At 43.1% G+C, this 27,975-nt stretch overlaps 1 protein-coding gene across 7 annotated transcripts in view; it reads right to left on the minus strand.

Annotated features, from left to right (window-relative positions):
- Positions 1-27,975, minus strand: part of PRKAG2 (protein kinase AMP-activated non-catalytic subunit gamma 2) — a 635,875-nt gene that overhangs the window by 273,223 nt on the left and 334,677 nt on the right. For all 7 annotated transcript variants that reach the window (XM_030198247.1, XM_030198257.1, XM_030198237.1 and 4 more), the window contains one exon: positions 16,660-16,880. In XM_030198247.1, coding sequence (XP_030054107.1) covers positions 16,660-16,880 — 221 coding nt within the window. The remainder of the gene's footprint in view (positions 1-16,659; positions 16,881-27,975) is intronic.

The raw sequence follows: 27,975 nt of genomic DNA on the forward strand, positions 1-27,975 counted from the left end.
AATTCTTTAAAGGTAATCTTAGGCCTCAGCTTTCTTAACTCTTGGATGGGTGACTTGATCAAGTAATCCCAATTTAACAGGGGATTACAAACGGAACTTAGTAAATTCCAGTACAGTGCTCTTTTATGTCTGTGTTACATAAATTTAGGGTCCTTCATTATCAGTGTAAACTAATTTTCACCTTAATTAAAAACATGTAAAGGCATATGGATGGACGCAACCCATTCGTAATGGATTCATCTGCTGTGACTAAAGGAAAGAAAATTACCAAGGTAAGAACCTAATTTTCCCATCAAGCTCAACTTATAATGTTTTGAAATTTCTATTATATGACTTTGTATTTCAAATTACTATGTAAGCCGCATTGAGCCTGCATTATGTGGGAAAGCGCGGGGTACAAATGTAATAATAATAATAATAATATTTTAGATAGAAAGTCCACACTTGAATTAAGACACCAGGTTGGGACATGTGAGGTTTTGCTAGTATATTGTACAGGATCTGCCAATGTAGAGCCTGATTTACAATACATCCAGGAATGAACACGTATGTGCCAATTCTGTGTGGCAGCAACACGTATTTTACAACCATTATCATCTAAAACACTGCTTCTCAACCCAGTCAGATAGGTTTTCAGGATATCTACAATGAATATACATGAGACAGATTACTACTACTACTACTACTTAGCATTTTTATAGTGCTGCCAGGGTTACGCAGCACTGTACAAGTTTAGCATGGGGAAGGACAGTCCCTGCTCAAGAGAGCTTACAATCTAAAGGTTACAAACTATGTAGTCAGTGTAGGTAACTTACAACTTAGGTAGTCAATGTAGGTAGCTTACAATCTAAAGGTTATAAACTATGTAGTCAGTGTAGGTGACATGAATGGGGAAGGTGGTTAGGCGCCAAAAGCAAGGGAGAAGAGATGGGCTTTGAGTAAGGACTTGAAGATGGGCAGGGAGGGCGCATGGCGTATGGGCTCGGGAAGTCTGTTCCAGGCATAAGGTGATGCGAGGCAGAAGGGGCGGAGTCTGGAGTTAGCGGTGGTAGAGAAGGGTACAGATAGTAGTGATTTGTCCTGAGAGCGGAGGTTACGGGTGGGAACATACGGGGAGAGGAGGGTAGAGAGGTAAAGGGGGCTGCAGATTGAGTGCACTTGAAGGTCAATAGGAGAAGCTTGAACGGTAGCGGATCGGGAGCCAGTGAAGCGACTTGAGGAGAGGGGTGATATGAGAGTATCGATTCACGCGGTAGATAAGACGTGCGGCGGAATTTTGGACAGACTGAAGGGGGGATAGATGGCTAAGCGGGAGGCCAGCAAGAAGAAGGTTGCAATAGTCAAGATGAGAGGTAACGAGCGAGTGGACGAGGGTTCGGGTGGTCTGTTCAGAGAGGAATGGGCAAATTTTGCTAATATTAAAGAGGAAGAAGCGACAGGTTTTAGCTGTCTGCTGGATATGGGCAGAGAAGGAGAGGGAGGAGTCGAAGATGACTCCGAGATTGCGGGCTGAAGAGACGGGGAGGATGAGGGCGTTGTCAACAGAGACGGAAAGTGGGGGAAGAGGAGAAGAGGGTTTGGGTGGAAAGACAAGGAGCTCGGTCTTTGCCATGTTCAGTTTCAGATGCCGGTTGGACATCCAGGCAGTGATGTCAGAGAGGCAGGCCGAAACTTTGGCCTGGGTTTCGACTGTGATGTCGGGAGTGGAGAGATAAAGCTGGGTGTCATCAGCATAGAGATGGTACTGGAAACCATGTGATGAGATCAGCGAGCCCAGGGAAGAGGTGTAGATCGAGAAAAGAAGCGGTCCAAGGACAGATCCTTGAGGAACCCCAACAGAGAGCGGGATGGGGGTGGAAGAAGAGCCATTAGAAAATACTCTGAAGGTGCGTTGGGAAAGGTACGAAGAGAACCAGAAGAGGACGGAGCCCTGGAACCCGAATGAGGACAGTGTGTCAAGAAGTAAATTATGATTAACGGTGTCAAAGGCGGCCGATAGGTCGAGGAGGATGAGGATGGAATAGTGACCTTTGGATTTGGCAAGGAACAGGTCATTGCAGACTTTAGAGAGTGCTGTTTCTGTCGAGTATATACTGCCTCCTTAGTATGCATATCAATTGTGGATATTCTGAAAACCTGACTGGCTGGATGTGCCCCGAAGACTGGGTTGATGGGTTGAGAACCACTAGTCTAAAATACCAATGGGTCAACACGGCAACATAAATGTGTATGTGTCAGCATGTGCACGTGTTAAGCTAGTATTTCATGTATGCCTATAAAGTACTAGCGAGTAACGTCCAATTTGCTAAGAATAAAAGTAATAGGAGGAAAAAGGACTTCAGTGGCTTAGGTCACGTCTGAAATGAGGCTTGGACTAATGACCCACCCTACTTCTTCATCAGCTCTAAAAAAACCCCTCCTATACAATTAGTTCCATATTTATTTAATATTTTGACAATGTTTTCTTTTTTTCCCCCTCAATATTAGAGTCCAAATATGATCATGTTCAATCGGGTACTTATCTGAAACAAATCTGCTTTGCTCTACAGCGCAACTGTTTCACACTGGCTTCATCAGGAGCGTTATTTTCATACAGCATGTTCAGTTACCCCGCCATCTATGCAGTCACACGTGACCCAGTGGAGCTTTGTGGGGCCTTTTCTCTACCTGCAGCAGCAGCAGCAAAATCTCCCAATGGTTCACCTCTGCCTCGAATGGCCGCATCCATCAGGTGAGCAAACCTTGCTTTCTGTTTTGGTGTTTGAAGTACTAAGCATGAAGATTTGAAAATGCCATCATCAGTGTAAACTAATTTTCACCTTAGTTAAAAACATAAATGTGCCCCTGGGAGCACCTCCTATCAAATTGACTACAAGTTTTCATGTCGTGTGGCCAACTTTCAGACAACGTTTTACCCACATAATTCACTTTGAAAACAGTGGTCTCCTGAAGGACTGATTGACTCTCGCCCCAGTCTGCTGCTCTAGTAGTCTGCTGCTGAGGACTCTGAGGAAACCCAGTAAAAATATGAGCTTCCATTTCTAAGACCTCCCTGGTAAATTCTTTTTCCTTGTATATCCAGAGGACTATCAAGGATAAAAATAATTTATTTCCTTTGGGCTCATGTGGTATGGGGAAGATTAATAGTAACACAGAAACAGAGAAAATAAAGGCAGGTAAAGACCATACAGTTGCATGCATCAGGTGAGCAAGCATTACTTTCTGTTTTAGTGTGTGAACTATTAAATCTATACATCATTCTTATTTAACAGTTTCATGTTCATGTCCTTGACTATTATATTGGATTTTTCCACCCAAAATGCAAGATATTACATTTGTAAAACCCTCCAAGTACATTCTTTTTTTATATATATCTAGAGGACTCAGGACTATTAAGGATAAACATAATTTCGTTCCTTTGGGCTCATGTGGGATGGGCAGAATTACTAGTAACAGAAGCAGAGGCATATATGGTTTTTGTAACTACTGACAAGCCAAAATAAAGTGATTTTTTAAAATATCTTTGTAGAATCAAAATTAGTATTTAAAATTACATTTGTAAGCCGAAAATCTTTTGGTGGCCCCTGGAGCTGTCCTGTGTCCACTTTGTGGCCCTTCACATGGATAAGCGTGGAGAACACTGGCCTAAGTCCTACAGCGTGTAACTGCAAAGGAGGCATTAATAAGGGAGGGGCATGGACGGATCAGGCACTTATTTATTTATTTGTTACATTTGTATCCCACATTTTCCCACCTATTTGCAGGCTCAATGTGGCTTACATAGGACCGTAGTGGCGTTCGCCAGTTCTGGAATAACAAATACAGGTGTCATTGTAGTAGAATAGGTTCATGTAAGGTAGGTAAATTAGGGTACTTAGGGAGGAAGAGGGGAGTTGGGGTGTGTCCATTACGATTTTTGGTTTTGTTGTGTTGCAGGTGCTCAGGCTTTTATGTTGGGTCGGTGGAATATGCCTTTCTGAACAGGTTTGTTTTCAGTTCTTTCTGGAAATTTAGGTGGTTGTATGTTGTTTTTACTATTTTTGGCAGTGTGTTCCATAGTTCTGCGCTTAAATAGGGAAAGCTGGAAACACACATTGATTTGTATTTGAGTCCTTTGCTGTTTGTGTATTGAAGATTTAGGTATGTTCGTGCTGATCTTGTTGCGTTTCTGGTTGGCAGATCTATGAGGTCTGTCATGTATCTTGGGGCTTTGCCATAGATAATTTTATGGACCAGGGTGCAGATTTATTTGCTAGGTTTATAGAATAGCGTCCCTAACTGACAGTATTTAGGCCCAGGCATTTACACCAACCTTTGACATGGCGTAGGTGCTCAAATACAATTTACGTTAGTATTGTGTAACAGTTTGGCGTCCATCTTTGCTGTTATAGAATACTTGCTTAGTGGCAGCACTCAATTTTTTTGAGCCTAGCTTTTGGCTTCCTTTCTGGAATCTATCCCACTATAAACCATACAATTCCACTGCTTGTCACCCTCTTATCAGCTATCCATCTCTCCCTGTCTCTCACCCACCCAGCTCTCCCTGTTTCTCACCTAACCCACCCCATCCTCTTCCTATGAGACTGTCACTGCAATGCTTTTGTGTTTCACTTATATATTCTGATATTTGTCAACATTTGCTTATTTCTCATCTGAAAAAGAAGGGCTACCTTCAAAAGCTAATCAAAAATGTATTAAACTAGTCCAATAAAAAAAAGGTATCATCTTATTTTCTTTCCTATGTTTTGATTTATTTCTATTTATTACCTTGAATCTACTCATGTGCTTAAAGCGTTTTAATAAAAGAGCCCCAAAGACTGCGCTAGGATCCTAACTGTTTAGCTAATATATAAAATATATTTTACTATCCTGGCTTCTGCTCATCAATTGTTATTTACCCAGAAAATGGGTTACTTTTTTCTACTGATTTTCTCTCCTTTTTATTTGTGTTGAAACATTTACTGATAAAATACCAGAGGGAAAAACAGAATAAAGTAAAAACTGAAAACAAAAGTTCCTATTAGTTAAACAGCCTCAATGAAAATAAGTTTTTGACAGAGCACAATGTGAATACAACATGAGAAATGTACCACCCGCCATGTTTGATGTGGCATAGAAGGGTTAGTTGCTCTGGTAGCCTACTTGGCCCCTGACCCAAACACTCTACTGCTGTTGATATAAAAACAAGCATCCCTGATAGTCTAGTGTCTCCCAGCATGACTCTTCCCCTCCCCCAACTATTAAAAAAATTCCCTGGTAGTCTACGGACCCCACTGCCCCGACATAAAAAAAAAATCTCGGGTAGTCTAGTGTATTCAGTCCGCTCCCTGAACCTCCCAGACTCATCCCACCACCTCAAAAAGTGGAAACGCAAGAGTGATGCACGCTCACTCCTGCCTCCGGTGCTGCCATCATTCAAAATGGCAGAACCTGACTCCTGCATTATAATGTACTGCTAGCAGTCAGTCTACCAAATAAGGCAATATGTGCCTTATTTGGTAGCAGGGATTCCCTTGGGCCTGGCCTCAAAGGGGGGCCCGGCGAGAGGGGCTATCTTTCTCCTGCTCTTGACAGGACCCGGGTGATCGAGTCCCGACAGCAGCAGGAGAGAAAAAACTCCAGCGCTGGGCCCCCCTTAGAGGCTGGGGAGGAGCAGACACAGGGCTTCGGGGCCTCTGGTTTGGCTGGCGAGAATCCCCAAGCCCCACCCGCAAAAGCCTTCCTCCAGTGCTGTTCTCTGCCGCATTGCCTGCCCTGTGGCTGCTTTTCCCCTCACGTTGAACATGCGCAGCATTAGGGGAAAAGCAGTCACAGGGCAGGTAATGTGGCGGAGAGCAGCGCTGGAGGAAGGCCTCTGCTGGCGGGGCTTGGGGACCCCTGCCAACCAAGGTATGTGGAGTTGTGGCAGGGGGCAGGGAGGTGGGGCAAAATGTGCCCCCCCCCCCACACACACTTTGGGCTCTGGCCCCCACCAATTTTTGTAGTCTGGCTATGCGGTGGGCCAGGGGGGCAGCAGTGGCAGTCTTGTGGGGGGGGGGGGGGCTCAGTTCAGTCTCTTGGTGGCGCTGTTTGGTAGACTGAACACTAGCAGGGCATCCTGATGCACCGGCCTATGAAATAAGGCAAAGTTCATTCCTTATTTGGTAGAATGCCCCCTAGCGGTACATCAGAACCCATCACTGGAGATCAGGCACCAGTATTTTGAATTGATGGCAGCACCATAGGCAGAAGCGAGTGGGCATCACCCCTGCCTTTTCACTGTTTGAGATGTGTGGGGTGGGGGGGGGGGGGGGTCAGAGAGAGGAGGGAATACACTAGACTATCAAGGAACATTTTATTTTAATGTCAAGGGCAGGGGGTCAGGTTTGTGGGGGGGACTACTAGGGTACCAGGGATTTATGTTTTTGTGGGGGGAGGGGGTGCAGATCTGGTGATTTGTTTTTTGTTAAATATCCTTCTTGTCAGTGTGTGAGCCAGTAATCTCTCACAGACTCTCTTATATGGTAGGGATGGTAGGGTGCTACCATTTTGAAGGCTGTGCTGGAAAAGAGGGAGTGTGCCACTCCCTCCTCCATCATCAAGGAACGCGGGGGGGGGGGGGGGGTTGGCTGCTAGACCACCAGGGTGGGTGTGGGGTTGTGTTGGCAGCCCACTTGGGCCACCAGGGATGTTTTTTGGGATATGAGGGGGGTTGGGAGGTTGGAGAGCCATTGGATCTCCATCCCCCTGTGACTTGTGTCGGGGGGGGGGGGGGGAGTCGAGGGGACTGGCAGTCTGCCGGACCTCCAGCCCCCATGTTGCTGTCTGGGGGTGAGGCACTAGGCCACCAGGGATGAAGCGATGGTGGGGTCTGGGGGGGTCCAATGGATCTCCATCTCCTGCATTTGACAGCCTGGACCTGTCAAACAAGTGTGGGAGGATATGCCCTCAAGCACAATCCTCCCGACTTTTACCCCTATAATCAGAGCTAATAGCGTGCATAAATCTGCATGCTATTAGCTCTGATCATAGGGGCATTATTGCCTTATGCTGTTCCGGTGATAATGTAAGAGTGCTGTTTGGAACAGCACAGGGTTTCTGATCATCGGGGCATCAGTCATGTAGGTATTGTTCACTGGTACCTGGCATAAAAGGAGAAATCAATCCATGGTTTGTGGGTTATTTGAAACAAACAACTGATTCCATGTATAATGACAAAGATCTAAGAGGAGGAGGAGGAGAGGCCAGGTGATCCCAGCACTGAGCTGCCATTCATTAGTACCTCCTGCAGCATGCTTACAAGATTCCCCACTGGCTCTCTCTGAGTCTGGAGCCAACTCTCTTCATCTCCCCAGGCATCCAAACAAGGCATTTGATTTAATCTGGCTTTACTGGCCCACAAATGAAATTCTTATTATACTGCAGTGGAAAGCATCCTGGTCACAGTTTGCTTCTACATTTATCTGGAGCAGAGTTCACTGGTCACATCTGTCTTCATGACTGCCTGTATACTGTAGAAGATGGCCCTTAACGCCAGGGGCGTATCTGGACTTCGCCGTTAGGGGGGTCCAGAGCCGAGCTGAGGGGGCACATTTTAGCCTCCCCCATGATTTCCCCTCTTCTCTGGCAGTCAGATCAGCAGCCATGATGGTAGTGTGGGAATACAAGAACAATATTCAAAAGGTTAACTGGCTGAATCCCTTGTTTAAAAAAATTGTCCTGCTGCTGACCAGTTTATTATTGCAAACTATTCTCATTTGGATAGCTATATTTAGCAGTTTTGTGTAGGTGTTCCCGGGAGCATGATTAAGGAGGGGAAGGCAATTACCTGCAATTATTAAAATTTATGTGGGCAGTGTACCCACTTAATTTAATACAAGAACATAAACTCTTTCTTGTTGACCAAATATTTAGTTGTAGGCAAAGCACATACATTTTGACAAAAAAGCGAGAGAGAAATGAAAAGCTGCTTTAAGCTAAACATATCAGAACATACTTGCCTGATTACTCAGCATAAGATCTAATCATGGCACCATCTTTCATTCATTCATTTTATCTAATCTGCAAAATGCAGTTCCAATACAAAATGATACGTGCTCTCCACAGTCTCTTCTTACACATGTTCAGAATAAAGGAACTCTTATATACAATTAACAAATGCTGCAAACCCACTTACATAATTGAAACAGCATTGTACTAAGTTTGATACGGTAAGTAGCAAGATCCATTCAGAGACAAAAAAAACAGCAGTGTCCCAAGTATTGCCATGGCAATTTGATGATAAATATGAAGTGCACGTAATCCATATCTGACTCAGCTGAGAGCTAATGATATAAGTAGTAGTAGTTTTGGTACACCAATATCTGTGTTGGAGAAAAAGTACCTGTGGAGTACTCTGAGGTAGGTAATTTACAATATATAATAGCATACCTCACTATATAAGCTTGAGGTGATTTCCAATCAAAATAATAATTCAGCATGTCACATTTTTCATTTCCCATTACCACCCATCCCCTTAACATAACATAATAATAAAACTTATACCTCTCGGTTCAATGCAGATTATATAAAAAGAAGCTGGTCATTTCCAGGAAATACAAAGACAGATACAAGTTAATCACAAAATGACGACTTATTGATTATTACAATTCAGTACAAATTTCTTGAATAAATAGGGTTTTATATGCCTCCGAAACTGGCTGTAACTAGTCATTGAGAGTAACAAACTTTGAACATACTTATCCAGATGAACTGCCTGATAGGAAAAGAGAATGTCTAATAATTTAGTTCTTTTAACATTTTGTATGGATGCAAAGGTAAATAGAGTCAATGTTCTAGTGATTCTAGTTTTTTGTAAAAAGACGTGGAGGGGCATAATCGAACGGGGCGCTCAATTTTCCTGAGGATGTCCTTGCAGGACGTCCCAGCGAAGGGGCGTGGACAGCCATCTTTCGTTTCGATAATACGGTCGGGGACACCCAAATCTCAACATTCAGGTCGACCTTAGGGCTGGTTGTTGGGAGGTGAGGATAGTGCTGGGCAGACTTATACGGTCTGTGCCCTGAACAGCACAGGTACAAATCAAAGTAGGGTATACACAAAAAGCAGCAAATATGAGTTATCTTGTTGGGCAGACTGGATGGACCGTGCAGGTCTTTTTCTGCTGTCATCTACTATGTTACTATGGGCATCCTTCTCTCTTTCCTTCTCTTAGAGATGGTCGTCCTTAGAGATGGTTGTCCCCGATTTTCAGCCATAATGGAAACCGAGGACGCCCATCTCAGAAACAACCAAATCCAAGCCATTCGGTTGTGGGAGGAGCCAGCACTCGTAGTGCACTGGTCCCCCTGACATGCCAGGACACCAACCGGGCACCCTAGGGGGCACTGCAGTGGTCTTCAGAAAAAGCTCCCAGGTGCATAGCTCCCTTACCTTATGTGCTAAGCCCCCCAAAACCCACTCCCCATTACTACCATAGCCCTTAGGGATGAAGGGGGGCACCTAGATGTGGGTACAGTGGGTTTGTGGTAGGTTTTGGAGGGCTCACATTTACCACCACAAGTGTAACAGGTAGGGGGGGATGGGACTGGGTCCGCCTGCCTAAAGTGCACTGCAGTACCCACTAAAACTGCTCCAGGGACCTGCATACTGCTGTCAGGGAGCTGGGTAGACATTTGAGGCTGGCATTGGGGGTGGCAAAAAATATTTTTTAAGTTTTTTTTTTTTTTAGGGTGGGTGGGGGTTAGTGACCACTGGGGGAGTAAGGGGAGGTGATCCCCAATTCCCTCCGGTGGTCATCTAGTCAGTTCGGCACCTGTTTGAGGCTTGGTCGCAAGAAAAAATGGACCAAGTAAAGTCGCCCAAGTGCTCGTCAGAGACGCCCTTCTTTTTTCCATTATCGGTCGAGTACGCCCATGTGTTAGGCACGCCCCAGTCCCGCCTTCGCCATGCTTCCGACACCCCCCCCCCCCCGTGAATTTTGGTCGTCCCCGCGACGGAAAGCAGTTGAGAACAGCCAAAATTGGCTTTCGATTATGCTGATTTGGGCGAGCCTAGGAGAAGGATGCCCGTCTCCCGATTTATGTCGAAAGATGGGCGCCCTTCTCTTTCAAAAATAAGCCTGAAAATGATTCAAAAAATAAACTGGAGCTGAACCATATAGGGTCCTGTTTATTAAGCTGTGCTATAGGAATGTATGGGTGTCTCTAACATTAGCATGTGCTAAAAACGCTAGCGTGCCTTAGTAAACAGGGCCCATAATATCTCTCTATATAAAAGGCAAAACCAACGTTCTATGAAGCCTCCAGCCGGAAGTGTGAAGGGCGCGAGATATCCGGTTTCCCTATGAGTGTCTGCCCCGCCCTCTCTGTAACACAGTCAGTGAAGGAAAACAGCAGAGCACGAAATCAAATCACTGGCTCTGTAACAGTGAAGGACTCAGAGGGGGGAGGGGAGAGAGGCCAGAGGGCAGGGACACACACACTCCCACATGCACACAGAAGAAAACATTGCTAGCCCCCGTTTCATTTGCATCAGAAACGGGGCTTTTTTACTAGTCTTATGAATAAAACAAAAAAATGTAAACCAGATCCTAGCATGCACAGGAAGCCAATGAAGCTTTCTATAATACTGAGAAATATTTTTTCAATGAATAAATGAGTCACAATACCACATTCTGAATAGTTTGAAGTTTTTTCATCAATTGTTTAGGGGCTCCCAAATAGATTATATTGCAATAATATAATATACGGAATATATGCAGGATGCAAGGAACAAACATTAAAAAAAACTACAAACAGCAGCCAGACTTATATTTGGAAAAAAACGATTTGACAGAGTGAGACCACTACTCCAAAACTTACATTGGCTGCCCATCAAAGCACGAATACACTTCAAGATATGTACCCTAGCCCGTAAAATTATCTATGGCCTCGCTGCGGAATATATTACAGGTCTGATAGATTTACCAATATGCAACATAAACAAGAATGCAAGATCCTGTTTAACACTACACTATCCTAAATATCAAGGCCTAAGATACAAATCTATACTTACAACCAGCTTTACATACATCTACTACTACTACTACTTAACATTTCTAGAGCGCTACTAGGGTTACGCAGCGCTGTACAATTTAACAAAGAAGGACGGTCCCTGCTCAGGTGAGCTTACAATCTAAAGGACAAAATATCAAGTTGGTGTAGTCTAGATTTCTGAGTATAGGTGTGGTGGTTAGGTGCCAAAGGCGACATTGAAGAGGTGGGCTTTGAGCAGTGATTTGAAGATGGGCAGGGAGGGGGCTTGGCGTATGTGCTCAGGGAGTTTGTTCCACGCTTGAGGTGAGGCGAGGCAGAAAGGGCGGAGCCTGGAGTTGGCAGTGGTGGAGAAGGGTACTGAAAGGAGGGATTTGTCTAGAGAGTGGAGGTTACGGGTAGGAACGTAAGGGGAGATGAGGGTAGAGAGGTAAGGAGGGGCTGCGGATCGAGTGCAGATCTGGAACTCTCTACCGAAAGACTTAAAATACATGGGGCCCTGTGCTGTAGATGTGCTATTTATTTATTTTATTTAGTTGTAGCATTTGTATCCCACATTTTCCCACCTATTTGCAGGCTCACTAATGCTAGAGACACCCATAGAAATATATATATATATATCCTATATAATATCCTATATAATAATTCTCACCTCCAACGTTCTGTGCTTGGGACCGTGGTTCCTCAATCATCTTCGCTGAAAGTTTCTGTGTGTGTGTCTGACGTCAGACGCACGCAGAGGAACTTCCAGACAAGATGATTGAGGAAGCAAGGGCACAACAACACTTCAGCTGTAAGCACAGGTAGCACAACGGCGGCGGCAGCAGGGGGGGGGCAGTTTTCGCCGGCACGGGGGGGGGGGGTCGACAGGGTCGTGGAAGGGGGGGTTCGAGGGGGCCGTAGCGCGGGGGGGGGGGGGGGGGAATTGCCTGCCTAAGGCCCGTTTCCTTGCCTACAGAAACGGGCCTTTTTTTACTAGTATATATATATATATATATATATAGGTGTCTTTAGCATTAGCTAAAAACAATAGCGTGCCTTAGTAAAGAGGGCCCATGGAGACCTATCTAACATTCCTAAAACACATGAAAGCTCATCTCTTCAGGCAATTCCTTTCCAATGAAATTGCATAGCCAGGAGATCCTGACCAACACACCAAAGCACATGATCACAAACAGAACTGAAGTAGGATTGCGTCCACCTCCAACAACTTCCATTTGTGGGGTACAAATGTATAAATAAATAAATCCTATGAACTCTATAACCCAACATATATCCAGGAAACTACGACAATGACCAGACTACTTCTCCCTCCAAAATTCCCTATGCTTATCCCGTATCCCATCCCCCTCCTGCCTCCTCTACCCCTCCTCCAGTGCTCACCTACCCTTGCTTATACCTCTCCTACTCCCTTCACCCTTGCCCTTCTCTACCTATCTTTTTTTGCTATTTGGCTATACTACAGTGTGTTAAATTTAAAACAAATCAGAGAAAACATTTCTTCACCCAACGCATAATTAAACTCTGGAATTCGTTGCCGGAGAACGTGGTGAAGGCGGTTAGCTTAGCAGAGTTTAAAAAGGGGTTAGACGGTTTCCTAAAGAACAAGTCCATAAACCACTACTAAATGGACCTGGGAAAAATCCACAATTCCAGGAATAACATGTATAGAATGTTTGTACGTTTGGGAAGCTCGCCAGGTGCCCTTGGCCTGGATTGGCCGCTGTTGTGGACAGGATGCTGGGCTCGATGGACTCTTGGTCTTTTCCCAGTGTGGCATTACTTATGTACTTAAAACCATGTTGTCTTATGTACTTAACTTATATTTTCTCTATCAATACTCTGTAATCCCTTTTACTATGTAAGCCGCATTGAACCTGCTTTGAGTGGGAAAGCGCAGGGTACAAATAAACAAATAATAAATAAAATAATCCAATAAACTCAAAATCAAGGGTTGTACTATAAGTCGAAAGCGATCATGATCAAAATATTTTCGGATACATCGTAAATTGCGCATCAGTAAAAATTATCTTTGAATACATTTGTTAATCTGATAATCTATAAAGTTAGTTTACCATCCAACATGATTCCTAATATCCTTATGGAAGAGGAAAAATAATACATTTGCCTGGCTTATCATCACACTGGTTTCATTTACATCCTTAGTGTGACTAACAGAAGGTTTTTTTTCTGTATTTAGTTTAAGTTTATGTGTTTTCATCCATAAGTGAGATGAAACCACAGAAGTCATGGTAACCCAGACATTAATTCTTAATCACAAATGTCCTGAAAAATCTATTTAACTGTATCTTAAATTCATCATTCCACAATTTAGGCCCCCAAATTCCAAATGATCCATTATAAGTGGACTGAAATTTAAATTCATTGGGTACAGCCAGATAAACCTGTTGAAAAGAACAAAGCAGTCTAGAAAATTCATATATTTCAAAAGATCTCACAAATACTCAGGTCCCTCTAGACATATTAAACCCAGCAATTTAAAAACAAAGCACACACTGTTCAACTGGGAACTAATGCAATTCTGCTAAATCAGGAACGATGTGATCAGGAGTTTTCTTAGTACAAAATACTGCATCTTATCTTCTGTTGAATAGCTGCAGTCTTCTTAGCTGATATTTTGAAAGCTCACAACATAAAGTGTTACAATAACAAACTCTAGAAATCATGAAAGCATTTATCAGAACAGCTAAATCTTTTTTTTTTTTTTTTGTTGGTGTATTGGCCTGAATATAATTTATACATGCTGCGTATTTATCGTGAAAATGTGGTGACACTGATATATTCAGAGTATGATTAAAGAATAAAAGTTTTGGACAACAATGTTAAAAAAAAAAGAACCCAGTACTTTGGGCCCTAATAAAAAGGACAAGAATAAAAACATGTGAATAGACTAAAGTGTTGGTAGGAATGTTTTTCCTTTTTTTGTGTTTGGGTTTTTCCCCCCTGATTTTTCAGTGATGAAGCATATGGCTTTCAACCCTGTCATTTTATAACATGATGCCCTAAACTTAATCACTATTAGCGCACTTAAATTTAGAGAGCCCAATATTCAGCCCCAGGCTTAGCGATTTTTAAGCCACTGACCGCTGTGGGCTGAATTAAGCTCAGATATTCAATGCCAGGTTATGTCCAAGCTCTGGTACTGAATCTCTGGGTAAATGCAGTCGCCTGGAACTTAACCGGGTTGTCACCCAATATTCAGACTGGTGTATGGAGGATAAAACTAGGACTGCCTTTTCCTGTCCTAATTTTATCCGCTTAACTGGTTAGCAGAGTGAATATCACTACTAATACACGTTTCGTGGTAGAAGTAATACTAGTGGAATTTCTACAAAATTTCAGAAATTTGGGTGAAATATTTTCAACCTCTTGCTTCAGAATCTACCCCTTAACTGATGCAGAGCTTACATGCTGAGATATATATATAGTTAAACTATTACTACAAGGTAAGTTTCTATATCAAGCCACACTTGTTATACACCACTATGGGTGAATCTCCTAATAATAAAATAACTAAGGGGGCCCTTTTACTAAAGCTTTCTCTCTGCTCAGAATCATCTTTCAAGAAGTTTAAGAAAGCCTTAAAAACCTGGCTGTGTGAGCATGCACTTAACTCAGTTCAGTAGTTTGAGGGGTGAGGGTGTGTTGCATCATACTCCACTACTGTCTCCCCTCCCCTGCCAATTCTGTGCCTCCTCTACCCTCTGGATTCCTCCATCTTTTTGTTTTGCTAAGTTCTTTGTCCTAATTGAAGAATGCTTGAACCTCTCCTAGCTACAAATTGTAGTTCCTTTCAAACATTTATTTGTTTTAGATTGTAAATCGCCCTGATCTGCAAGTCAGCTTGGGCGGTATAGTAAGTTTTAATAAAGTATAGAATATAAATTTATAGCAGCCATTAATGTGCCCAAATACCACATGGCCCATAGGTATAAAATAGGATGCCCAGCATTTAGCTCACACTAATATCTGTTAGCATGTGCTAAGCTTTCATAAAAAGGCCCCAAAATAAATAAATAAAGAATTAATCTTACATCAAACTGCAGTCTCATTTAGTCACAGATCAAAAACATATTGAGCAACAACAAAGCAGTTGCAACTGATTTACAACTGTGATCCCCCATTAATCCACTGTAATCCCACTTGGCTCTCATTGTAATTCTACAACAATGAATCAAGCAAATTGATCTGATGCCCATCACCCAACCTACTACTTCAATAAGAGCTTATACAATCGCCAGCTATTCATATTGATTTCCATATCCCACCCGACAACTGTCAACCCACTCCTAACCTTGTAACCACCCTTTTGTACTTTCCCATTGTTCCATATAAGCCACATTGAACCTACCATTTGGTGTGATAATGCGGGATACAAATATAATAAATAATATGGGGATTACTAGACTGTGCTGTCAGCTCTCAGGATTCACTGGGGGGAGAGCTGGGATGTCTCTGGGTGGGAGGAAGGCCCAGCCCAAAGGGAATGGTGTTGAAATAAGTTGCTGAAAGAAGGTGGGTTAGTAGTTGATTGATAAGGGAGGTGGAGATAAAGGTGATGAAAGCTCCTGTTTGGGCAGAGAAGTGGTCTTTGGTTGTCTGTACCCCCACCGGGACCCTTGGTGGACAGGAGGATCCCAAAGTGGCTAAATAAACTCAGGCTGACTAAGGAGTGGTTGCTGCCCCATCAAGTGGAAAATGTGATGGTGTCAGAGCTAAGGATGGGTAAGGGAAACCCAGCCTGAAGCAGGAATCTGGACAGGGAAAGCCTGTTCAAGGCCAGGATGCAACTCCTGACGTGCATCGCTGGAAGAAGGACAGCCTAAAGGGTCTGGGACTAAGGGAAGTAGATTGGAAGCAGATTGGAATCAAAGGAGTACATTAACAGCCTTGGATTATTACCAGCCCCCGGGATGCGTAAATGGACAGGGGCATCTGTAAATGTGTAAATACTGAAAACCCTAAAAAGATGAGGTTGGAAAAGTGGATTGAGATTGTGATATACGGTCTTGACCGGACAGAAGGTCTACTGTACAGATGAAGTTTAATACTGCTTTTGCCTGCCATTGCAGAAAGTTTCAGTAAAGCTGAATGTGCATTAAACAGAATCTTTGGAGTGCAGTGCGGTTTATCACTGAAGTGGGGAGTGAGGGCATTGGCTCCCTGAACTGGTAGATAACTGTGCAAAGTCCTCACTTAAACTGCCCAAATCCCCGGACCTCTATTCCAGACCTTGACCCACTCCCAAGCTCGAACTGGATGGACTGTGCTGAGTGGAGTATGGGGAGTGAGCAGAGTGGAGTGTGAAGAATAGGGAGAAGAGTAAAAGAATGTTTTTCCTATGGCCCAGGTCATGAGTAATTAGAGCTGAGCTAGTAGTTGGAGGCGAGACCCAGGTTACACAACCATATCTGTAAGCTTATGTGAACAATTCCCAATAAATGAGACAACTGGACCCAACCCCTAGAACAGTTCACAATGTTACTCCTGCTATTGTACCAGGTTTACCTCATAAAGCCCAAACTATAGCCCAAGTACTACATCAGATCCTTCCACCTCCATAAAGCATGGACAAATATCTTACTCCATTCAAAAATAAAATAGTGAAGACGGATGTTTGACTTACTGCTTTTGAGGTAGCACTGTGAGCTGATGTCACTGGAGGTGGTTTAGTCATTACTGTTTGGATGGGTGGTAAGGTGAACCTCTGGCCTGTGTCTGGAGGAGAGGAGAAAGAGCGGAGCCGTGCTTCTAACCTTTCAGGTTCATATTTATATGCCTCGAGGGGGAACGTAGGTTGCTTGGTCACTTGGGTTGGAGTAGATGGTGTTGAGGAGAGTCCCGAGGCTGTTAAAAAGAAGAAATATTATATTTTGAAAAAGAAAAAGAGTTCCAACACAGGATGAACATTATATAGTATTCCAGAAGTAAAACAGATGGTGAGCATCCTACTACCACTACTTTCTATAGCACTACTGACCACAAGTGAGGTATCATTAACTGTAATGGTACTATGTGCGTTGCAACTCCAAAGAGAAATTATGTCATTTCTAATATGGAAGGAGTATGTCCAATGAGCATTCTAGAAAGAACGGAACACAAAGCAGTTGTGTGCATTCTAGAATCTACTATTCATTGTTTGCATTTTGTGTGCTTATAAATCTTTTGTGCTGGTAAATTCTTAACAACAGGCTCTTTCTCCGGATGTAGCCAGCTCTGCAGTTGGAAGCGTCAGGGCTGGCCAGGGGGGGTGGGGGGGGGGGGTGGAGAGCAAAACTTGCCTCTCTCTCCTCCCTCCCTTCGTGCGGGCACATTAGGCATACCTTTGCTGGCAGCCAATAAATGGACTGCCACCACTCCCAACATCTTGCTCTGAGCAGCATGCTGGAACTTCTTTCACATGCTCGAGAAGTCCCAGCCTGCTTGGCTGGCAGGACTCAGCATCCCCACCAGTAAAGTAAAAGAGAATTCAGCAGGGGGCCCAAGCCCACATTTTGGGAGCCAGTTGTTAAAGTAGCCATGGAGGGCCCTACTTTAACAACCGGCTCCCAAAATTCTAAAAAAACGTAACAACCGGCTCTTGCGAGCCTGTGAGAGCCTGCTCCAGCACACCACTGATCATGTGCATAATATTTCACTTACAGGCATATGGGAAGATCATGAAAACTTTATCTAGAGGCCTCACCACAACTTGCAGTCAAAAAGTGAGTAAATACTTCATGGAGTAGGAAAAGGAGGACAACTCTGGTTTTGCCAGAAGATATGGTATGCTCTTTGGAATAAGGAGCCTTACCATCAATAAGCTGCTACACCATGAGAGTGCAATGCCAGGGTCCATCACAGAACTCAACACATGGAAAGGAATATATACTGCCATAAACAGCAATGATGCTTTTGCTGTCTGCTATGCTGTGGAGTCTGTGCTTAAGGAATATAATTTTAATAAGTTATTCTGCATGACCCACCCATGATGTTATGAACAGCAATGTTTAATCTCAGGGTCATTGGCTCAAGAAAATTCCTACACCAAGTGCCCTACTGATAGCTTGAGCAGGGAGACCTACCTAAGGAACAAAGGGGTCTGGAACGCCCCATCCATCATGCCAATCACCCTGTGCCATGACATGACAACCATGCATTCAAAAACCCCCAAACAGAGAAGTTTTGAACCCACCAATCAGACACCAGTTACACTACAAAAAGGAGCAAGCTCTGCACGTTTGCCAGAAAAGTGAAATAAAAAGTCAATGGAAATTTCCTCTCAAAGTTCCAAAGTCATGACCTTACTAGGCAATTGTCAATGTTACCAAAGGCTGGAGATTGTGTTTCTCAATTAATAGCAAAAGCACATTTGACCACGATCAAGCTGTTTCAGAAAAGGTCAAACAAAACAATTTGTTATTTACTTTCAGAGGGATAGATATTTCAAGAGGCATGCTTTTGGGACCTCCAAAGATTCTTCCTCATGCCTACTGCCGTTATAAAATTAGCTCCCAGATCCAGCCCCTATAGTACACAGATACCAATGCACACATTTTTATACCTGTTCAGGGCCGGATTAACCAATAGGCAACTCTAGGAAATCACCCAGGACAGCAGTTTCTGTGAGGACACCAAAGAGCAGCTCAAAACAATCATAACAGTCCGCACATACATTTACCTACAGGAAGGGTGGCAGGATTCAAATAACCCTTACCTGTTGGATATTTCCCTTATTGTGTTGTAAAATAAAGCACTTTTGCAGGACGGTCCTGGGAGGATTGGTGTTGGGGGTAATCTCAGTTATTGTTTTATTATCACAATATGTGGGAGGGATGGAAATTAACTGGGGTGGGGGTGGGGGGCAGAAAACTGACAACCTGCCTAGGGTGCTTAATACAATTGCAAAAGGTGTAAATGTATATGCATATTCTATATGTATACCCATATATTTTATAAAATAAATAGATACATTGCAATTCCACTTCCGTTCCATCCAAACTCTGGGCTTCTATTACAAAGCCGTGCTAGCGATTCCTGTGCGCCAAGCGAGAGGAAGCCCATTAAATTCCTATGGGCTTCCTCTCATTTACAGTGCAGGAACCGCTAGCTTGGCTTTGTAAAAGAAGCCCTATGTCTCCAGTAATGCATATAAGCAGATTGCATAAAAGTAGGCACACACTTTCCGTGCACACACTTTTGATCCATGTATGCAGTTGTACAATTTTATGAAAGCCCTCTTTTTTTGTTGTTGTTACATTTGTACCCCGCGCTTTCCCACTCATGGCAGGCTCAATGTGGCTTACATATACAGGTACTTATTTGTACCTGGGGCAATGGAGGGTTAAGTGACTTGCCCAGAGTCACAAGGAGCTGCCTGTGCCTGAAAACAGACTTTACACACAAATAAAGCTTCATAAAATTATCCCCTAAAAGGCTATTGTTAAGTTTATATTTCTTTACCATTACTACTACTACAAATTATTTCTATAGCGCTACCAGTCGTACGCAGCGCTTCACAATTGAACATGAAGAAACTCTTAAGAGTTTCTCTATTTAAAAAGTGTATCTGTTAAACAAATTGTGCTTATGGATTGAAATGCAAGTATAAGCAGGGCAATTTATTTGCCTTAATGATTCATGTATGAGCGAGATGCCTCATAATTACCTTCAAGTTCCGGCTCTTAATTTAATGAAAGTAGGTATAAAACCATTATTTTTCTTAAATCTGTGTGTAAGAGCTGGCCTGGTGCAGGAGACCCCGGTTAAATTCCTGGGTCCAGCTTCTGCCCCCTGAAGTAGTGGAGGAGTTGCCTAATGTTACAGCAACTCACTGTCACTTTTTGTGATCTTCAGCAAGTCACTAGACCTTCCATTGCTTCATGTACAAACATAGGCAAATGATCACAAGCAAACCCAGGCACTAGAAGTCAATAGCGCCATACTAGTGCCTGCTTTTGCTCCCACCCTATGACAAAAGCTGGCCAGTGTGTGTAACAATGTGTTGGCCAGCTTTGAACGCAATGAGAATGCAAATACACGCTAAACAGGGCATTACCTATTCCTCCCCAATGCCCTGTAATGCCATGCAGTGAACCAAACATCGGCATTGCTCCTGCAGCAAACCCTACGCCAGCTCAGAGCTGATGTTAGGGTTTGCGGAGCATTGGGGAGGAATGGGAAGCCCTGTCCAGCATGCATTTGCACGCTAGCAGACTCCCCCATCCGCCCCAACAGGAACAGAACCCAAGCCTTCCCCCCCCCCCCCCCGCAGGAACCCGACTTCCCCATCCCATGCCAGCAACACGGGGGCTGGAGGTCTAGCTGGCCTCCAGTGCCCCTTGCCTCCCCTCCAACAAAGGGTCACGGGGGGCTGGGGATCTGGTGGATCTCCAAACCCCTAACACCCCTCACACTCAAAAAATAAAGCCCTGGTGGCCCAATGGGCCACAAGCCCAGACCCCCCCCCCCCCCACCTGGTGGTCTAGTGGCCCCTCTCCCCCATACCTTTGTGGTGTAAGAGGGAGTAACACATTCCCTCCTCTTCAGCACCGCCTTCAAAATGGTGGCACCCAGCCCTGCACAGTGCATCCTGGGATAAACTGGGTGGGGCTTCCCTATCATATAAGGGAGTTTTGCTGTCCTGGGGGGGGTGTGGGGGCTCGTGGGGCATGTAGGGGCCTTGCAGTTGAGGGAGCCCCTGTGTTTGACAGCCTCGACCTGTCAAACAAGTGTGGGAGGATTGTGGCTGAGCACTCCCGCACTTTTACCCTATGATCAGAGATAACAGCACACAAATTTAAGCTTGTTATTAACTCTGATCGTAGGAGCGGTATAGCCCCACGCTGTTCCAGTGCAATTTTTAGAGCAATGTATGGAACAGCGCGGGGCTTCTGATTATCTGCGTGTTAGGTTGTAATCCTTCTGGGGACAGGAAACTATCTACTGTACCTTGAGCTACTATGGAAAAAAAGCATGAGCTAAATCCAAAATCTCAAATTCTATCCCTGGGCAGGGGGAGGAAGCCCCTGTCACTGCACAACAGTGCCAACTAGTGGCCAGAGTGCTGCTACGTGGGCTCCAATTAAGGAATATTGTTACAATGACTGGTCTAATTATGTTCCAAGGGGAATATAAATGAGGGAAAAAAGTACAGTGCATTCTGATCTCATTTGACCTGGCAGTATTGCTTTGAAACTTCATATATTATTTATTCATTAGGATTTTTACCACCGTTTTGAAGGAATTCACTCAAGTCGGTGTACAGTAAAAACACATCAAATATAAGCAATAGACAATTACAGCAGTAAAAATATTCAAATAACAGCTGAGGGGAGATATGATAGAGGTCTATAAAATAATGAGTGGAGTTGAATGGGTAGATGTGAAGCGTCTGTTTACGCTTTCCAAAAATACTAGGACAAGGGGGCATGCGATGAAGCTACAATGTAGTAAATTTAATACGAATCAGAGAAAATGTTTCTTCACTCAACGTGTAATTAAACTCTGGAATTCATTGCCAGAGAATGTAGTAAAGGCGGTTAGCTTAGCGGAGTTTTAAAAAGGTTTGGACGGTTTCCTAAAGGAGAAGTCCATAGACCATTATTAAATGGACTTGTGGAAAATCCACTATTTCTGGGATAAGCAGTATAAAATGTTTTGTACTTTTTTGGAATCTTGCCAGGTATTTGTGACCTGGATTGGCCACTTTTGGAAACAGGATGTTGGGCTTGATGGACCTTTGGTCTTTCCCAGTATGGCAATACTTGTGTACTTATGGCATTGGACCATAATGCCATAAGTACACAAGTAGGTTAATGCCCTACTTAATTTTAGTGTTCATGCCCTTTGTATTAATTCTGTAGACATAGAGGGGAATTCTATAAATGGTGCTTAAAACTGCAATGCACAAATCTGGACGCACACGCAATTTGAGTAACAAGCCTATTAGTGCCTAAAATTGGGCATTATCAATTATAGGCATTACTTGGCCTCAATTTAGATTTACACATGCACATTGCTAAGCGCTATTCTATAAAGATGCGCATGCAAATCCTTTCGTGTGTAGTTGATAAGGGCGCGTGGCCATGGGAGGGGCGTGGGCGGGTCAGGGCTATTCACTACAGATACGTGCACTATTATAGAATTCAGGGGGGATTTGCACCTAATTTAGGCACATGGATTTACACCAGGGTTCAGCTGGTGTAACTCCTCATGCCTAAAAGTTGGATGTGGATCCCAGCACTGTGTGCTTTTGTATACATGGTCCCCAAATTGAGCCCCGTTTATAGAATCGTGCTCAGCATGCATTTTTTTGGGCACTCAAATTTGGGCACCATTTACCATATTTTTCAAAAAGGCAGAAACCTCACTATGTTCACATACCACATGAAAATGCATTTGCAGCTTCGTACTTGGTAACTGGAATTTCTCCACAGTTGTACTCATCAATGCCTCCCTAGGGTATATGCTTGACAAATTAATGACCTTTCAGAGGTGAAGCACTTCAGCATTTGTACTGAAATGACTCCTGCTTCTCAACATTTTTAATTATTCATATTTATTGAAGTTTTCCAAACTTAATACTGAAGCAACACATAACCTGGAGCAGGGTTTTAATGAGTCACACTTAATTTAGAATTAAGAACAGACCAACCATCTACAAAGCAAAATTTCAATATAAGAAATGAGGAACAAAATCCTCTTATTTCCAAGTTCAATAAAAACAACTCTCTATAAGCAGCTTTAAAACTGAGAGTAAAAGAGCAAAGTGAAAAATGAATTAGACCCACTTTTTTTCTAGAGCAAATGTCACATCAAGAGTGCTGGGGAAGGGGGTGCTAGCTAGGTGGTTTGGTGACAGTGTTACTGAAAAGGCAATATTCACAGCCTATGGGACAGAGGAACTCTCAGTCATCATTCAATGGTGACACCTAGTGGCCAGACTTAGGGCTCACAATTACAAGGGAAAGCTGGAATTTGTGATCTCCAGTCCAGGACTAACTCTTCAATAAGAGCAGCTAGTAACTGAGGATTATAAGGGGGGGGGGGGGGGGGGGGGAAATTCCTGGTAGTTCTGAATGAAGGCTCTCATCTCTACAACCCCAAAACGTTATAGTCCAATTGACCTGGATGTTCAAAGGTGTAGTGGGAACCACCAAGGCAAAAAGATGATTGCAATATTCAGAGAATCTTTGATGCTGTCCCAGCTGCATATGGCTGACAAAGTTAAAGAAAGAAAACTGACAGATTTAGGGATGAACAAGTATGGGTTAAGAGAACCACTAAGGGCCACTTAATCTAATTCCATTGGCAAAAGGACCTCCTAAAAGGAAGGGAATGAATTTTAATGCAAGCTCAGAGAGAATTTACAAAATATATCACAGATGTGTGCCATGCATGCAAATTCATTATGGGTATCCTGACAACCCAATTGCTGGTGGTCCTCTAGGGCAGGTTTGAGACAGAAACGGGGTAACAGCAGGACTAACAAAATGATGGGGCCTTATAGGGTAAAACTTTAAGGATACTAAAAATCAGAGTTCTTAAACTCCAGTGCTTGAGGGCTGCAAACTGTTGAGAAATTAGGGGTCCCGAGCCCCCCCAAGAAGGCTGGAGTGACCTTAATCTGACTCCATCTCTAAATAACACTAGTACTGGGGTTTTATTTTTATTTCCTTTATTGTTCTTATTGTTTTTCTAAGAGTTTCCCCGTTACTTCTATTTATGTAATTTGAATTGAAGTTGATATTGCTCAGATACAAGGGTAACATCAAACCCTAATACTGGCTATGATATCATAATGTAGGTGTAAACTCTGTTAGTATCAACCAGTTATGCATTTGTTTAACTTTGGTGTAGGCTTACTTAAGTTGCATGTCTTTCTGTAGGTTTGACTAAGCTCCAAGTGGGGTAACGGATATATGAAATGCTTCCCATACCTCCAGGTCATTATGCATATGTCAAGATCCATGCATGACCTTTGTTAATATAAATTTTCCTAGGATTGGCCATTTTTGCTGTATGAGGTAACCTCATACTTGCTATCCACTTTTAGTGCTCATGATTGGATGCCAATGATGAGTAATAGTAAGGTCCAGGAATTCCGACCTGTTTAAGGATTCTGACTACCTACAACCTAAAACAGCCTGCAATCAGAGTACTAACCATATATTTGTTGAGCCCATAACAATGCTCAATCGAAACCACTGTTCCTTCCCAAGACCACTGAGATACATACATTAGATTATCTCCCCATGCACTATGCAGCAGATACAATAGAAGCCATAGAAAGACCTGAAAGTATTTATTAGCATGATCCACCTGAAATTGCTATTACCAGCATACCTATACTTCATGAGATTTTGTAGATGAACTCATGGATTTGTCCCATTCATGAAACATGTCTCACTACAGGTTTGAGTAAGTCTCAAGAGAGATGACATCAGGATTAAGGCCCAAGGGATTGGGTAATATAAAGGGAATTCCATATGCCCAAATAATATATCACCTGAGAATGAAGTTTCCTATCTTGCACCATACCTTCTAGCAATTTGTAAGACCAAAACTCCCCCTCTCATTTGATAGCTTGCCACCTTCTGGAATGGATGATGACAAGCTTGACGAGCTTTGTGTCACCCCTCCCCAGAGGGGGTGACAAGTGGGGAATGTATAATTATGGTACAGCTAGAGACCCCCCCCCCCACACTGGAATGGTGGAGGGCCCAGTCACAGAGCTCAGGCCAGTACAGACCTTGGCTGAGTCAGAAATCTGATGGCTGACACAACTGGGAGCTTACTGGAAAAGTATGGCCTAGTTTGTAGCCCACATTGAGGCCTAAATAAGCTAAATTAGGAAAAGTTAATAGATATGGAAACAAAATGGAGGATTTCAACACAAAATGGAAGCTGTATCTGTTACAAAGTGGAATTTTCTCTAATGTAAGTTAGAAAAACAAGTTGAGAAATGAGTGAGTCATGCCAGGTGCATAGAAAATAGGGAACTAGCTGTCCAAGAGAGGAGGGAGACTTTCCTGTGAGCAGGATTGTGGTCAGCTGGTGTGAGAAAGGAAGGCGTAGCAAGATAGAAGCTACTCATTAGCATGAGCCAATCAGTGACAACCATGACATTAGCATAGATCCAATCAGGTATATCTACTGTCATATTACCCATATCCTGAGGGCACCTATAAAAATCAGGGTTTTTCCTGGTTTAAGCTAGAGAGAAAAGGGTTGGCACTCTCTCTCCAAGGGAAACCAATGTGTCCAGCAGAATTGACAAATTACCTAATTGCTTTCCCTTGTAAAACTTCTAATTGGTAAAAGAAATTATAAAAGATTAGCAAATAATTAACACCTGTTTGCAGCTTATTATATTCCTATAATTAATTGATTGTACATGCCTATTGTCAATCACTGATTTGACTTAAACCTTGGCAAATAAACTCCCCATTCCAAATGATGATTTGTGTGCTTCACTTAATGATGAAAGGCTGTAAGTATAAATGCTTTTGCTATATCAGGCTATCTTTCGCGGCATTGTATAACTTGTAACCTAAATCCAGTTTGTCATAAGGCTGGTATCCATTCCTTGCCAGTGCTGAGAGGTGGACTAATGCGGGTCCCTTAGACCTAACGTCTCTCTCTGTGGCAATTCCTTTTAGAACCTCATAACTCCGGGATTACCCCAGTACTAGTGTTATTTAGAGATGGAGTCAGATTAAGGTCACTCCAGCCTTCTTGGGGGGGCTCGGGACCCCTAATTTCTCAACAAAACCAATCAGGTTTTCAGAATATCCAAAATGAATATGTTTAAGAATATAAGAATTGTCAGACCAAGGGCCATCTCACTCAGCATCCTGTTTCCAACAGTGGCCAATCTCGGTCATAAATACCTGGCAGATTTCCAAAAAGTAGCAAGATTCCCCAGGTCTACCTTAATGATTATGAACTTTTCTGCCAGGACTTTGTCCAAACTATTTTAAACCCAGTTACATTAATTGTTTTTTTCAATATCCTCTGGCCATGAGTTCCAGAGCTTAAATATACATTGAGTGAAACAAATATTTTCTCCAATTTCTTTTAAAATTTGAAGTTATTTAGAGTCTCTTATACTAAGATGCGCTAAGAAATGGGCTTAGCACATGTTCATAAGTACATAAGTATTGCCATACTGGGAAAGACCAAAGGTCCATCAAGCCCAGCATCCTGTTTCCATCAGTGGCCAATCCAAGTCCCAAATACCTGGCAAGATCCCAAAAAAGTACAAAACATTTTATACTGCTTATCCCAGAAATAGTGCATTTTCCCAAGTCCATTTAATAATGGTCTATGGACTTTTCCTTTAGGAAGCCGTCCAAACCTTTTTTAAACTTTGCTAAGCAAATCGCCTTTACCACATTCTCTGGCAACGAATTCCAGAGTTTAATTACACATTGAGTGAAGAAACATTTTCTCCGATTCGTTTTAAATTTACTACATTGTAGCTTCATCGCATGGCCCCTAGTCCTAGTATTTTTGGAAAGCATAAACAGACGCTTCACATCTATCCGTTCAACTCCACTCATTATTTTATAGACCTCTATCATATCTCCCCTCAGCCGCCTTTTCTCCAAGCTGAAGAGCCCTAGCCACTTTAGCCTTTCTTCATAGGGAAGTCGTCCCATCTGCTCTACCATTTTCGTCACCCTTCTCTGCACCTTTTCTAATTCCACTATATCTTTTTTGAGATGTGGCGACCAGAATTGAACACAATATTTGAGGTGCGGTCGCACCATGGAGCAATACAAAGGCATTATAACATCCTCATTTTTGTTTTCCATTCCTTTCCTAATAATACCTAACATTCTATTTGCTTTCCTAGCCGCAGCAGCACACTGAGCAGAAGGTTTCAACATATCATCAACGACGACACCTAGATCCCTTTCTTGGTCCATGACTCCTAACGTGGAAACTTGCATGACGTAGCTATAGTTCGGATTCTTTTTTCCCACATGCATCACCTTGCACTTGCTCACATTAAACGTCATCTGCCATTCAGCCGCCCAGTCTCCCAGTCCCGTAAGGTCCTTCTGTAATTTTTCACAATCCTGTCGCGAGTTAACGACTTTGAATAACTTTGTGTCATCAGCAAATTTAATTACCTCGCTAGTTACTCCCATCTCTAAATCATTTATAAATATATTAAAAAGCAGCGGTCCTAGCACAGACCCCTGAGGAACCCCACTAACTACCCTTCTCCATTGTGAATACTGCCCATTTAACCCCACTCTCTGTTTCCTATCCTTCAACTCATGTGTATGCTCCCCTTGCATATACACCCCCTGATATTCAGCGCTATTTCACCAGACAGAAATAGCTCCTGGCCGGTTAAATAGCACTTAAGCGGCTATCCATGAATATTCAGCGGGTCCATTACAAATTTTTATTGTCATACTACATTCATAGACTTCAAGATAATTTCAGTCTGTAGTCTTAGACCACTATTCAGGTGAAATTTAATAAATGTTAGTTTGTGCTAACTGCAACCATGCTCATATTATTCCTCTGGGTGAGATGAAAGTTAGTGCTTGCTACTTCCCATTAGTGTGCACTAACATTTTGTAAACATGGCCCTTCATGACTTGTATAACAGAGATCAGGTGTCTCCAAGTGAAGGTGCACCTGAGGACCAGGAAAGACAATTTTCATTACAGCACACACTTTATTAATATTAGACCGACATTAAAGAAGTCAGTCTAGGTATAAACATCTCTTTGACCTCTCTCTATTGGCAAAGCAATCAGGCTCGCTTGGCCAGTCATCCTAGGTTAGAAAGCAAAGGGAGAAAAAGCCCCCCCCCCCCCCCCCCCCCCCCCCGTGCTCCTGAAAAAAAAAAAATTACCAGACTAACTGATTTTCTGTCTGCATAAATAAAATAGACCCTATAGCTATGTTATATACTGAGGAAGAGAAAATTAGATTT

The sequence above is a fragment of the Microcaecilia unicolor genome, chromosome 1 (genome assembly GCF_901765095.1).
Source record: "Microcaecilia unicolor chromosome 1, aMicUni1.1, whole genome shotgun sequence".
Taxonomy (NCBI): domain Eukaryota; kingdom Metazoa; phylum Chordata; class Amphibia; order Gymnophiona; family Siphonopidae; genus Microcaecilia; species Microcaecilia unicolor.